Source organism: Halictus rubicundus, chromosome 16 (genome assembly GCF_050948215.1).
Source record: "Halictus rubicundus isolate RS-2024b chromosome 16, iyHalRubi1_principal, whole genome shotgun sequence".
Lineage (NCBI taxonomy): Eukaryota > Metazoa > Arthropoda > Insecta > Hymenoptera > Halictidae > Halictus > Halictus rubicundus.
In genome coordinates this window covers 2099462-2115114 of record NC_135164.1, presented here as the reverse complement: position 1 = coordinate 2115114, position 15653 = coordinate 2099462, and the positions used below count along the sequence as shown (strand labels likewise).

The window sequence follows — 15653 nt, the reverse complement described above, 5'->3', positions numbered from 1 at the left end:
TGCTTTTCGGAAGTACAGCCGGAGGTATAATTCAAGTTTGTTGGGGTTAGGCCGTTGAGGGGACGGAATCGACACAATGATCTGTTTATGTTTTTTCCGCTAGAAATGTGATACGCACGCCTCGGACGTGCACGTATAGGAATATCTCCGAAACTATGGCCGAGCCGCGGTTACATGTATAGGAAAAAGTTGTTCAGAATGTTGAGTTTTACATACCCACCAAGTTTCATCTCGATTGGCCATCGGTGCCTTTCGGAATAATATCCAAAAATTGTTTAATACAAAGCGGGATATAATCCGGTGTAAGTTAAGAAGTAATATCATTGATCTTCTAATAAGTAATATCACTGTGTTGTAAGTTTTTATGCTTACAGATTTATTTAAACTCTCCGTTCGCTCACTCGTACTTCTCCGCTCGCCCGCTCGAATATCTCGAATATATCTCTCTTCGCTCGCCCGAGTACCTCTGCCTAAATACGTTTCTGTTACCGATCGTTCTTGTTTGTCTCTCACTCATTCCCTCTCACTCTTTCCTCATCCGACCTATCATTCGCTCCGTTTCAGATACATTCGATCACTCATTCGTCGTTACGCACATTCTCTCTCTTTCTCTCTCACACACAGTCACTACAGTTTCGGCCCTTCCTGACATCTTCGACGACCTCGTCGAAGTTATGAACTCCTTCTAATTGTTTAACGCAATACGAGGTTTTACACAGTCGTTCTGTACATCTTTAGCTGCGTTACTTGCACAGCTGCCTCGTGCTCGCGTGACGACTCGATCCGAATATTCGTGCGCGGATGATACATATTTTAATCGGTCGACTGAGACTACATTCGAGTAAACACGTTGACTTTGCTGTTCGCCTTCGATGTCTCGTACTATATATCTATCTTTGTCTAGGACTTCGGCAATTTCGTATGGGCCGCGATATTTCGGCGCCAGTTTTCGACTTTCTCCCGTTGCGGGAATTTCGCTTCTGACCAGTACGATATCGCCCTTGCTATAAATTTTTGCTTCTTTGCGGTTTTTATCATACTGCCGTTTCATCGCTCCCTCGTTTTCGCGTAACAGCTCTGAAACGTCGCGCTTTTCCTCCTCGGTTCCTAATTCGTCATTTATTTGCCTAATTTCTATCGTTAATGGATTTTCGCGCCATCCGCTGATTTTATAATTGAAAACAATCTCGTGGGGTGTTCGACGTGTGACTCTATGATAGCTACTGTTGATCGCCCACTGCACTTCGTACAGTTTTTCGTCCCAGTCTTCACAGGTTATCGTGCGCGTCGAAGTAGCTAGGCAATTTAGTATCACATTGTTTATCTTTTCTATCTGTCCATTTGCTCGTGGAGTGCCGGTTGCAATTTTAACGTGTTGTACATCATGTTCGCTACAAAATGCGGCAAAACTTTTTGCTGTGAAGGCTGTTCCGCGATCCGTTATAATACGCATGGGCTTTCCGTAATGCGACATAAATTCTATCACGAATCTTATTGTGCTAGCCGCGCCTACATCCTCTACCGCTTTTAGAACTACGTATTTGCTGAATCCACATACCGCCGCTGCTACATACTTCTTATCCCTTTCGGTAGCAGGTAATGGTCCTAGATGGTCTACATGAACGCTTTGAAATGGCCTGTCACCCTTATCCAACGGGTGTAAGAACCCTGGTTTTTTCCCGGGCGGCGTTTATAATAAAGGCACGCTATACATCGATTCACGTACTTTGCGACGAATTCACGCATTTTAGGAAAATAATATTCTTGCTTCAGTTTCGCGAGGGTTTTGTCGATACCTAAGTGCGCCAATGATTGGTGCGCTTCCGCTACTATTTCATATTTTAAGTCTGCCGGGACATATAATCGCCATCTTCCCTTCGTTATCTTATATACTCTCGCGTTGTACATTGTAAACTTTGCGTGTGCATTCGTATCACCACTCTCTAACGCATCTCGTACTCGCAGAATTTCCGCATCACTCCTCTGCATCGCCGCTATCCAATCAGTCGTCATGTGTACCCCTAATATCGGAAGTCCTACCACTGTCGTATCCTCGGCTTCTCCGGCCGGATTCCTACTTAACGCGTCCGCTACCTGATTTTGTTTACCCGTATGATACTGTAGCGTGTAATCGAATTCTGAGAGCCGTACGAACCATCTCCCAATCCTGGGATTCAAATCGCGTTTGTCCGCTAACATTTTCAGGCTATTACAGTCGGTTCGGATTACAAAGTGTATACCTATGAGGTACACGCGAAATTTTTCGAGCGCACATACGATCGCCAAAGCCTCGAGTTCGTACGAATGATATTTCGCCTCCTCAGGAGTAGTTTTTCGGCTAAAGTAGCTAACAGGTCGCCATGTATTATCCGACTGTTTTTGTAGTAAAACGCCACCCAACCCGGCCGCACATGCATCAGTGTGCACCTCGGTTTCTGCACCGTGCTGATAGATCGTTAATACCGGTCTAGTAGAAAGCAATTGCTTTATTTCTTCGAACGCTTTCTTTTGTTCCACCCCCCAACTAAACGGTACGTTTTTCTTTAAGAGATCGGTTAAGGGCTTCATTCTCACGGCAAAGTTTTTTATAAACCGGCGAAAATAACTGCTTAACCCGGCGAATCCCCGCACGTCTCTAATATTCTTTGGCTCAGGAAAGTTAATCACGCACTCGATCTTCCGCTTCCCCGGTCGAATCTTTCCCACCGATATGTCAAACCCTAAATATTCTATTTCACGCTTTAGATAATGACACTTTTTCAAATTAATCCGCAACCCGTTCGCGCGCAAAAGATCAAAGACGTGCTGCAATCGTTGCAACCCCTCTTCGACGTCTCCACTTGGGATAATAATGTCATCGAGGTAAGCTATTGCTGTATCAAATCGCAGCGATCCTAAAATCGTATTGATAGCCCTCTGAAAAACCGATGGCGCGTTGGTTAACCCGAAAGGCATACGGCGAAATTGGAAATGCCCGTCCGGCGTGACGAACGCGGTTTTCTCTCGTGACGACGGTTCCACCGGAATCTGGTAATAGCCACTGAACAGATCGATTGTACTATAATATCGATAGCCGCGCAACAAATCGATTTGGTCGTCTATACGTGGTAACGGATATTTATCCTTCAATGTAATTTTGTTTAAAGCGCGGTAGTCGATACACATCCGAACGTCTCCATTCCGCTTTTTTACTAATAGTACGGGGCTCGAAAACGGAGATTGACCGTCTTCGATCACGCTCGCGTCCTTTAATTCGTTTGTTAGATCGCTCAATTTTTTCCGTTCGTGATACGATAAACGGTACGGCCGATACACGATTGGTTTATCTATCGTTAGCTCTATTTTCATCGCCGTGCAATTAGCTTCTCCTAATTGTTTAAAATTCTTCGCAAAAATATCGCGGTTCGCGTTCAACATATTTACGAGTTTTTCCGTGTCTTCGCCGAGGACATCCGTATCTATTTCTTGTCTCGTGACTTCGTCGCAATTGACCTCCTGCGCCAACCCTGAATGATTGCCGTCACCCTCCCCCTCTTCGCACGTTTCGCCGCGAGCGACCGTCTCGCCCTCGCGCACAGTGATCGGCGCATCGGTAACATTCAGGGCCGGTAGCACCGCTAGTCCTTCACTGTTTGTCGAAACGATGCACCTTGGGATGCTGAGAGTCTGCGCGCGCAGTCCTCCCTCGACGCAAATGTCTTGCGCTGGTAACTGGCTGCGCACTGTCACGTGTCCTAGATAATTTCGTGGAATCACGTACGGTCCTTCTGATACAAGCGTCGTCCGACGCGGAGCCGTGGTTGCTGCTGTTGCCTGGTATGCGTTGTCCAATGAGGGGGCGATGATCAGCTCGCCCGCCCGGCTGAGTATGACAACGCCTTCAGCCTCGGTGTATGGATGCCCAACGAGGAGCGGTATGGTCTGACTACCGCTTGGCACCACGTGTACAGTCACTCGAGTCTCTACGGCATCGATACTAATATTAGCGGTAAATATACCAATCGGACGTACCTGTCCTGCTCCATATCCGACGAAGGGATCCAGTGCCGTCTCATGATACGTGAGCTGCAGTTCGTCAGCAACATCCCGGCGCAATGCTACCACGCTGCTGCCTAAGTCGATGTAGCATTTTACAAGGTGGCCGTTGATGAGAGCGTCCTTATAATATTTCCGGTGCGTGTCCTCCGTGATGTGCAGCACGGCAGGGGGTTGACTGCGCGCCCTTATCCTCGTCGTTTCAGTTGGAGTCGTGGATGTCACCGCCTGATCGCTTCTTCTTCCATCCCGATTCGTCGTGGGGCAGGCACGTGAGACATGGCCTGTGTTTCCACATTTAAAGCAGGTTATAGCTCTCGTTCTATTTGGACATAGTCGTGCTTGATGACCTGGCTGTTTACAAACAAAACAGTTTGTATTACTCGCCGACCTTATTGTCGCGCCATGTGCCTTACGTTGGCTCGCTACGGGGTTCTCACGCATGAACGCAGATCCTGCTTCCAAATCCGGCAATAATTCGCTCGTTCTTTTATAACGGCTCAAAGGACCCAAAAAATCTCTGTATCTTGGATTGTTTAAACCGGCCACGATCCATTCAATGGTTTCGTCATCGGCCATCATCGCGCGGTTGCATCTCGCAAGTTTTTCATAAAAATACTCTATCACGTTTTGGCTGACCGTTTGTTTATAATTTTGTGCTTCTATTCGCGTCTCGACAGCGCTTCTTTTGCAAGGAAAGTCCCGACGTAATACGACCTTCCATTCCGCCCAAGTACGTTCCAGTCGCGGAAGGCTATCTCGCCATTGTTTTGCGACACCCGCGAGCGATGACAGAGCATAATGCCTTACCGCTATATCATCCCATTGATATAAATCACCGTATTCCTCGATTTTTTCGATCCATTCGTCCACGGAGAGCTGTTTGGATACCGGGTCGAATTTCGGTAGTACCTCCTCCACGTTGCGAAAGTGTTGCTCCGCCATGCTGGCTTCCGTCTCCGCCGCTCCAAAATCGAATAATCGCCACTCAATTCGGCCTCGATTTTTCCTCCCGGCGCCGTAGTCTTCGCGTCTTCCTGACCGAAGTCTTCCACCCACGGAAACCCAACCCACGAAAAGTCACTATTTTTCGCCGCACCGAAATCGCAACTTCCGACTCGCCACGTGTTCGCGATCGTGATCTACCACGCGATTTTTCTCGATCGCCACTAGATTTTCGCGCTGGGATATCAGAGATCCCACTTCTGAGAAGCTGTTGTAAGTTTTTATGCTTACAGATTTATTTAAACTCTCCGTTCGCTCACTCGTACTTCTCCGCTCGCCCGCTCGAATATCTCGAATATATCTCTCTTCGCTCGCCCGAGTACCTCTGCCTAAATACGTTTCTGTTACCGATCGTTCTTGTTTGTCTCTCACTCATTCCCTCTCACTCTTTCCTCATCCGACCTATCATTCGCTCCGTTTCAGATACATTCGATCACTCATTCGTCGTTACGCACATTCTCTCTCTTTCTCTCTCACACACAGTCACTACAACTGAATAAGTTAAGAAATAATATCATTGATGGAAAAGCAAAAAATCATTTATTACATAGGAATGCAGATATCGATAGAAATACAGATACAGTAAATATGTTCCGGTGTTCAAATCCTGACGACTAACGCATTTTTTAAAAATTTTATTATGTTTTATCATTGTATATTTATATTATCAATTTAAATCGATTAAATTTCAATATAATGATAAGTACCGATTTCATTTTGATAAAACATAGCAGGCCGCCGAAAATGATCGGAAAGTAGTAAAATATATCACCTAGCAATTCCATTTAAATTATATAATCAACATGGATCAGACAGGACGTCAGTATCAATCAACGTTCGAAATTACGATAACATAAAAGGGAGAAAAGACCGCACTGGTTCAAGTAAAGGTAGATGAACTTATGTCACATCACACAAACGTAACAGTAACTTGTTCGGAAACCGAAAAATGAACACAGGATATTTATAAAGACTTCTTAAAATTTAATATATATATTTGATATATAAATAATAATATATAATAATAGTAAATAATTCTGTTGTTAGTAAATAAATACATGTTATTTATAATTCAAAATGCAATTTTATGCGTGAAATTTAATCGATTGAAATTAATAATATAAGTAGCAATGATAAAACATAATAAAAAAAATGCATTAGTCGGCAAGATTTGAACCCTGGTCGTTCGGCTGAAAACTTGGTACGCTACCGTCTTGCCACACCGATTCCTGCAATCTAGGAAAAATACGGCATTATATAAGCAATAATGAAACTTTAATCGTCAATATCTCGAAAACTATTGAGTATCTGCCCCTATAATGGTATATATTCGTGAACAGGAGAACGAGATCTATAAGTGTGCAAAATTTCAACAGCATCGGTGACCCGAAGGTCGTGGCCTCTCCTTTTAGCCTTGAAATCAGGCCTCTGGAAGTTGCGAATGCGTTTGCTTGTACGGTCTGATTTGCAACTCAATGTCGATTGTTAGCATGCCATAAAACTCCAGATGTGACACAGTAGGGATGTGCGGGCCGGCTCGTGAATCGGGCACTCGAATCGGGACACGTCGAGCGGTCCGAGCCTTTCGGACGGCCCATGACCCGACTTCATCGAGCGCGTTCGAAAAGAATCGGGCAAGTTCGGGCGAGCGAGTTATCGCTATACCCAAGATTCAACTCAGCGTTCTTTTTGAAATAGATAATGGTGATAATAGTATTTCATTTGTAACTTATAACGTGATTTTTAATATATTTGATTTTTTTAATAACTACATTAGGTATATTCGGCAAGTATGTGCGTAACCTTCATTTGTATTAATATTTGAAATAATGCACGTTTCACGTGAAAAACTTAAAAGACAATATTTCCGGCATTTTGACGAATTTGTTTCGAATGAACTTACTTATATAAATATGGTAAATTATAATAATTTTTTGGAGAGTGATGTTATTATTAACTTCTATATGGCTTGCTTAATATCGTGTTATTTAACTTACTGAACTATCATTAACCTTACGTAAATTGTGCAACGCCTACTGACTCCGTGAATTCATTTTCTCACGTAAGCCTCGCAGGATACTGCACAAAGATCCCTTGTTCAAGGATCTTTCCCCGAAACTTGTATCGCCTTTCTCCTGAGTGTCTGCCTGCAATGTGTGAATTGTCATTGAGTGGAGTACGGCTGGTCTGTCTTCCCGCTTCTAGACCCGTACCCAAGCCCGTAACGAATTCTTAGGGCCAAGCATGCCAATAAATAACTAAAAAATGACAGTGTCTCACTCGATCGTAAAACAGATCCAGACATGATGTCTGAGCATGGGCAATCATGATGTCTAGACAATTCTAGAAAAATATAATATTAAATTCCCTACATTTCCATTTAAATAAGATAAGCTAATTTTTAAAGTAAGTGAAATTACAATCAAAGTAAATACTTTTGTCTACACGTATAACTCCACACAATCAAATTGTACAAAAATTTTAACAGCTTATAGCTGGCAAAGATTATTCGAAGAAAATTATTCGAAGCGTTTGAATAGCAATACAGATTGAAGGAACAGGGTTATATAAGGCGGGTGCCTTAGAATGAGTGTTCAAATCAGGTGTACGTGACTGAGTCGTTTATTCACAATAAAGAGTGATGTCGCGAGAGCGTCCGGGGTGGTTCGACTAAAACCGGCGATTCGCTTCGACTCGCGGTTGAACTGTTATTGCCACTTAGCAACGACCGGACTAGACTCTAAGTCACTCGGCGGATACGCGGCTGTGTCTCGACTTCGTGATTTCCTTTCGCGTCGGTAGTCTCTGCCTTATATCTTCAAAAATGCTTGTCGGCTGATTGGTGGAAGTCCTTGCGGGGAACTTCCACCAATCCGTGCATTTTGCATAACACGGGATACGCGGCTGTGTCTCGACTTCGTGACTTCCTTTCGCGTCGGTAGTCTCTGCCTTATATCTTCAAAAATGCTTGTCGGCTGATTGGTGGAAGTCCTTGCGGGGAACTTCCACCAATCCGTGCATTTTGCATAACACGCCCACGTTCCACGCCTCTCGTGCGTGAGAAGGGTGAGCGTGTCGTTCTGTTAAAAATCTAATTTTGGTGATGCAGCGGGGTGTCTTCCGGGCCCCGTGCTAAGTGCGGTACGTGACTGCTGGCTTACGTCAACGGGCCCAGCTTTCCCGGGTGATAGAAACCAGGCACGCGTCGCTGGGACACTCTAGGCTGGAGACCCTTAGACTACCCAAAATTTATGGCGTCCACTTGCGCTATTGAGTTCGTCGCTAGGAACTACAAGGACACATCTGTCCGCTAAGTGGCCAAAAACGTTAAAGACGTTTTCTCACAAATAGCGTCTTATGCTGTGCAAACCATAAATCTTTCTTGGTGCTGGTGCGCTGAAGATTTCTCTTCCGGCGCCCCGCTAGCCGCTACAAGATCAAATTATATCGTGTTTAGTGTCATTTTAATCAGAAAAACTCCACAAATAGGTTGATGGAAGTGCTATAAAAAAATAATGAAAAATAAAGAAGTTTTGTAATTTGATTAGTAGTAGTTTCACACCGATATACCTGCTCTCGCCTCGGATCGCGCGGCTGCCGTTTATTGCACCGCTGGGCGACCGAGGTGGCACGAGCTTCTGGGCCTGGGCCGACGGGGCTCGAAGCCGCTTATTCAAGCTGACGAAAATTATTCGAAATTCGGAAGAATTAGTCGTAGCCTCCGAATAACAGTACAGATAAAAAATGAAAATTTAATTTGAACCTTCGAATATAAAAAAGTATTTTTATTCGTCGGATAAATTCTCATCTAATAAAATTATTTATTCGACACTCGTCCATTAAAGATGCTTTTTTTTATTCGAACCTTCAAATAACAAATAAAGATAAAGTATCTTTTATTCGAATTTTTATTTAAATAATTTTTTATCCCAAATAATGCCCATCTCTGCGAGGGCCGTTAGCACCGTGAAAGATTTACTTAATATTTAATTGAATTTAATAATTACAAAGAGTGTATCATGAACAAAGTGCATGCACTTGGAACTGTTACAGAAATATGTAAGATCACCCTGTCGATGAAGTATCGAATGCAGTTTATGACACGAGCGACTGGAATCCACCTCTTTTGAGGAGTTTCGTGCACACTGCATGTTTAGCCTTCCTTTAATTAGGTTTGGAGGCAGGTCTCTGGAAGTTGTGGATGCATTCGCTTGTACGGTCTGGCTTGCGACTCAATAGCGATTGTTAGCGTACCATAAAACTCCAGATGGGACACAGAACACAGGTGGGTGTGCTGGGCGCTACGTCACCAACGCACTAAAGGACTGAAACGAAGGAAACACTTTTGTTTTTTCAATGATCGTCGCAAAAAATTGTTCTTCCTTGAATATGGATGGTACCATGGTATTGAGTTGTAAAACAGTGCAATGCAGCCCATAAAAAATTAGTAGAACGGTGAAATAAAGAGTAAACTAGAATGTTTTCGAGTGAAATTATTTAAAAATAGTTCTAATGTGTTTTTAAAGTCATCTAGTAAAAATCTTATGGTGCTGAGGTGGAAAAAATATTTATTCATGAAAGAAAATTTTTTTTAATTAATAATAACAGTAGCTAAATATATGAACAAATTTAAGATAGTGTTGATGACAATAGCTCATTATTAGATTAATATTCAGGTTGGTCGCTTTTAAACTTCGATATGAAATCTGTATTTGTTCGATTTTTTCCGGGTTTTCCATTTTTTACAACTAGAGTTTGCAACTACAAAATTGGAAAAAAATAAAATACGTATCATTACAATTAATATTATTCTTAATTTATATTAATTAGAGATTTTGTACTCAAGATTTACATGTTAGTTAGATATTTCATATAAAACAATTAAGCTGTACGTTCTAATCCTGGTTAAAAAAATAATGTGCGTCCGGTTTTATGCTAAAAGACGACACGATTCTCTTCCAGGAAAGACGACACGGTTCTGTTCCAGGAAAGACGACACGGTTCTGTTCCAGGAAAGACGACACGGTTCTGTGTCATGCTAAAAGACGACACGGTTCTGTGCCATGCTAAGGCTGAGCAGATGTCAGCACTATATCGGGAACGCCGAAAACCCGGGCGTGAGCACTCTCCTATCCTCTCTGGTATATCTCTGTATATATCAGTGACCGTCACACAGTGGGCCAAAAGCGCCAAAACGTGGCCAAAATAGGAAGGAGTACTTCAATTTAGTTCAAACTTGATACTCATAGGTTTCTCGGGTCGCTGATTATAAATCTGATGCCAAAATTATGAGAAAATAAAATGGCGGATGCGTAACCAAAAAAATTATTGGACTTTCTTAAAAATTAGTATTCCCATATTTTTTGGGCCGGCGAATATGAATCTGATGTCAAAATTGCAAAAAACAAAATGGCGGATTCAATATCGCGGATGCGTAAAAAAAAATGATTGGACTTTCCTGAAAATTGCTATTCCCATATTTTTCGGGCCGGCGAATATGAATCTGATGTCAAAATTACAAAAAACAAAAATAAAATTTTTTTAAACAAAAAAATTATTGTTAAAAAAGAAATTGTTGTATCAGAAAACTCTATAAGTGGAACCATACAATGCTTATTTAACAAATTTTATTATAACTTCTAAATTTCTCGAGAAAACATGCTTGTAACTAATACTATGACTACCTCTGCGTCACAAAAATGAATCGCATTACGAAAGGGGCACTTTTGGGCAGCTACTTTTTCAAAATAATGTTAAATAATAGTATCTACTACAAGACTCAACAAGAATCTCCGTGGAATATACAACTTTTAGTATACATTTGTAAAATCTGTGCACTAAGTTTTATCGTTCACTTCATACATTCCAAAGATTAATTAATATAAATCCAATGTTATTATTATGTATAGTATTTACTTCCAGGAACAGCATCCATCGTACACGCACAAAAAAAATTCAATTTCCGTAAAATTGTAAGTTTGACACCTTTTTTTCACAACGTAATTCACTGCACGAAAACTGCGAGACGACTGTATGGGATATTTGTACTCCCACCATTTAGCAGGTATAGGTAGTAAGACTTTTTTACCTTCGGTCTCTTATATAGTCAGTACTTGAGAATCCAATACGGCAAGAGGCATACCCCTAACGTGAAATTCATTTTTTGCTTTTGGCGACGTTTTGGCGCTTTTGGCCCACTGTGCGTCACGGGGAACGTGACAAAGGCCGGGACAAAGGGGCGTAGCCATCGAAAAAGCCTCGGATCGGGCCAGTCGATCCCATGCCTGGTTTACTGATATACAAATTTAGCCGCCACTCTTTTTTCAAGCGGAAGTCGATTTCGTTAAGCCACGCAACGGTTTCTCATAATTTTACGCGTGGCCAATTGCGGATGCTGATTTAATAAATCGTTCGGCCGCGCGCGCGCTGTGTTCGTAAAAGTGCTAAATTCTGGCCGTTCTAGCACACGCGTGAATCGGTCTCAGTTTACATGGTAAAAATAGTGTTCGGTCGTCGACGGGCTATCGTTCGAGGTAAATCTAACGATTTTTTCGGCATCATTCTTTGATGGCGGTAAAAGAGCGCGAATATCGAGGAATAAGCAACCAAAGTAACTTTCTGCGCGAATCATACTGTGTGATACGGCTTATTGTCAACGATGAGCGCGCGAGATGTTTGTGCCCCGACGATCTTTGTTCGCGAAATTCGCCGTGCACGATTACACCGTATAAATCGTTCTGTGAGCTCTACGATATCCGAGGCGGGCTCACCGAATCATGCTCGAATGTCCCGCAATAGCTAATCATAAGACATATAGAAAGTTGTCTGTCTAATCGGTGCAAGTATTTTTCGTCTAGCTTCGCTGGGCGCCATAACAACGTCCATTTGTCTGTGATAAATGTTTACTACTTCGTCGGGTTTCTGTTGCGTTCGTAAATAATTTTCGTTCTTTGTCATTGATTTTTATTGTTTTCTTTTACTCGCTTGTGTTATCTTTGACCTTCGCGGATTATTTCGGGGCATTCGCTGCCGAGTCAGATAGGGTGGATTTTATGAGTTCGGTAGAAAACACGTGTAATCGGATCCGCATAATAATTATGAGCTTCAAAAAAATACCGTTATGAATCATGCGACACAACAGAAATGAAATTTGATCGCCGATTATATTTAGATACGAAAGAATGAAATGTTAATAACGTACAGTCGTTGAATTGCTCTTGTTGTTTGTACACATTGTTTACTAATTGTTTATTGCAGATCAATAAACATGCCAGAACTAACTGAACTCGACAAAGCCATGAGCTCTGAGCCTACCAAGGTAGAAGCAGCAGCGGCAGGATCTGGAACCGATTCGGACTCTGACGATACCGTGCCAGAATTGGACGATGCGCGTGCAGGGGGTACTGTTGGTTTTCCAGGAACGACCGTTACTGGTCTTCCCCTTGACATGGTTTCCAAGGCTAAACAGAGTCGTGGAGAGAAGAAGGCCAGGAAGCTCATGAGCAAATTAGGATTGAAACCTGTATGTCCAAATACTTTGTCCTTCAGTTGTATCTTCTTGTGGACAAAATATTTTAACTACTGTTCTCTCTTGTTGTAGGTGCAAGGGGTTAACAGAGTAACTATTCGTAAATCAAAGAATATTTTGTTTGTAATCAATAAGCCAGATGTGCTGAAGAACCCTGCCTCTGATACATACATTGTATTTGGGGAAGCCAAGGTAAAATTGAGACTCTTGTATAAATTTCATTATTGGAACTCTATTGTACGTGATGATCCCCCACAGTTTCGCATGTTAGCTGAAAAATTTTGTTGAGATATTCCTTGGCAGACTGAGATTTGCTGAATTTTTACTTATTTTCCTTGCTGATCTACGATTTGTACTAAACGAACGAAATTTTGCTTCAGATCGAGGATCTGAGTCAGCAGGCTCAAGTAGCAGCTGCCGAGAAATTCAAGGAACCGCCAGTTATTCCAGCTACTGAAGCTGGTGGCAGTACTACTGTAAGACAATCAATTTTTTATAATAATTTTCGTAACGTACGATCTTTTCTATTATCGTTTTTTTTATAGGTTGTTGCACCCATACAAGAGGAATCAGAAGAAGAGGTAGATGAGACAGGAGTTGAAGAAAAGGACATTGACTTGGTAGTGTGTCAAGCCAACGTGTCACGAGGGAAAGCTATTAAAGCTCTAAAAAATAATCAGAACGACATTGTTAATGCTATTATGGTAAGTATCATGGGATCAATTATATTCTGTCTACTTTCCTCATATAAAATATGATGATACCCCTGACGGTTTCACTTGTATCAATCAGAATTAAAACAATGTTGATAACCTTGGCAGACTGATTAAACAGCTGTACAAGGAAGTTCTATCTTTGAATTTTCCAGGATATTAATTCGGTAACTTGCACCTGTTTCAGGAATTGACAATGTGATGAAACTGCTTAGCAGTAGGGTGCGTGGCTATGTTTATCGTGGCTCGCATTTTGAAGTCATCTTATTTTATCATCTGCGTCATGAGGAAAAACATCATCCTTCTTTTTGTCTCATTACATTGAAAGGATAAGCTCGAACACTACGAGACGGAAGTTCGCACGGAGATCGTGCCACTTGTCTCAAAAAAATCCACATGTATATACATAATTCATATGAAAAAAATAAATATACTAAGGACAGTATCTGGCTCTTTTTCAATAAAATTTCCACCCGCCGCCCACAGATGAGATACAAAAGTATACTCAACATTCAATGCATTTTTGTATTCAACATTAGCGAGGAGAAAAATCATAATTAGAGTCCACCAGTGGGCCCAGGTTCAACGTTTTGTCACTACGTCAATTGGTGTTGTACGGACCCCTAAACTGAGTTTCGTGATTTTGCCACAAGCGACGCCACTGTATACGTCGATAAAGGAGGAATCTACACCATAACAGTTTGTTCAGAGGCCTATCTATATTTTTCACGCAAACTTCGACTTCGCACAACTGTCAACCAGTCTATTAGGTTATAGTTCTGATGCGTATATCGTAGAAAAATGGTTGTTTTGGGTAAATGAAAAGCATTAATATTCTCAAAGATGAGTCTGGTTGCATACGGCAGCAGCGATGAAAGCTCCGACGAAGAAGGAAACAATTTCGATACGTTCGAGATCGTTAATGACACCCCCGAGGAACCATTAATTAAACAAACAAATGAAAAGCTGTGTTTACCTGCGCCGAAACACGACAAAATCATAGAAGAGGTTATCGAAAACGATGACAAAATACATTTTGATAAATTACCCAAGCCAATAAGCTTATTGGCTGAATCAGAGGATATTGTAGAAGACGATGACATTCCTCCGAAAAAGGAGGATGAATTCAAACCTGAGAAGCCGATCAAAAAGAATCGTGCTCCAGTTAAAATAACAGTTCCTTCTTTATCCGACGTAAGCATATTAATCATTCGACTAAATTCATTTAATTTTATATGTTAACATTCGTTAAATTACTGCATTGAATCCATTACAGTTCAAAGATGTCGATGAAGAAAATGAAACTAGATCGAATAGAATTAAACCTTCTACTGTGAGTATATATAAATATACATATATTGGCCCTGCTAGTTGTTCATTGTCATTTTCACTGTAAAATAATATTTATACATAATTTTAGAAAGGCACCATGCTTTTTGCACTATTGCCAAAACCAAAGGGAGCTGAGGTCAAGGCTACTAATAGTTTAATTCCTAGCATTGTTAATAAAGCAAAAACAAATCAGACAAAAACTTTAGTAAATAAAGATAAAGATACCAAAAGTTCAATTGCAGATAAAGCTGCTACAATGAAAAGTTCCATAGGAATTGATTATGATTCAAATTCTGAAGACGAAGATGGGACCACTATTAGTGGTACAGATTCTGGTACAGACTTCTTTGCTCTATCAGTCACCGATACTCCAGTTTTATCCGATGCTTTAATGGACGAACTAAGCTTGAAGGAAGAGTCGAACAAATTTGAACCTTCGACTAAACATAATTCTGGTAGCAGCTATATACCTACCAGTTCTACCAAATCCACAGAAGCTGGTACTGTTTCTCAAAAGACATTAGTGAGTAATATCATGAACTTGCCGAAGGAAGAAATATTACTCAAAAATAAAGCAGAGGTGGGTCCAAAATTACCTGTACCTGAACAAGAGTACAACGTCGACGTAGAAGGCAATGTGGCTTTTGATGAGAAAGCTATTGAATACCTCTGTGGTAGACGAAGTATAAAGAGGAAAGCTAAAGAGATCGATGAAGCGAGTGTTATCGAAATAAATGGAGAGGATATCAAACCAGACGAACGGGAATGGCTGGTCAAGGCATTAACGGAAGAGCCTGTGCAAAGACCAGTCTCCATGATGGGTGGTGTAAACTCCCAATCTAAAAAGAAGCATCAGATTACATACTTAGCACACCAAGCTAAAGCAATGGAAATGGAGTTGAAGAATCAATGGGCACAAAACAGGATGACCAGGAAACAAACACAATCGAAATATGGATTTTAAATGATACATATTTGTATAAAAGATATAAATATAACATTATTATTATACAAAAATCAAACAATTTATAAGAGAGATG

At 41.4% G+C, this 15653-nt stretch overlaps 2 protein-coding genes across 2 annotated transcripts; both read left to right on the top strand.

Annotated features, from left to right (window-relative positions):
* The first annotated feature begins 11438 nt into the window (after nucleotides 1-11438).
* On the top strand, nucleotides 11439-13726 carry Nacalpha (nascent polypeptide associated complex protein alpha subunit). Its single transcript, XM_076801745.1, has 6 exons — nucleotides 11439-11573; nucleotides 12298-12562; nucleotides 12641-12760; nucleotides 12949-13044; nucleotides 13114-13272; nucleotides 13469-13726. Exons 2-6 carry the CDS (start codon nucleotides 12308-12310, stop codon nucleotides 13481-13483), a joined length of 645 nt encoding a protein of 214 aa, XP_076657860.1. The 5' UTR covers nucleotides 11439-11573; nucleotides 12298-12307; the 3' UTR covers nucleotides 13484-13726.
* Nucleotides 13727-14013: 287 nt separating this feature from the next.
* On the top strand, nucleotides 14014-15638 carry LOC143361956 (proline-rich protein PRCC). Its single transcript, XM_076801697.1, has 3 exons — nucleotides 14014-14475; nucleotides 14558-14614; nucleotides 14702-15638. The coding sequence occupies exons 1-3, from the start codon at nucleotides 14125-14127 to the stop codon at nucleotides 15575-15577; spliced, it is 1284 nt and encodes a 427-aa protein (XP_076657812.1). The 5' UTR covers nucleotides 14014-14124; the 3' UTR covers nucleotides 15578-15638.
* Nucleotides 15639-15653: the final 15 nt, after the last annotated feature.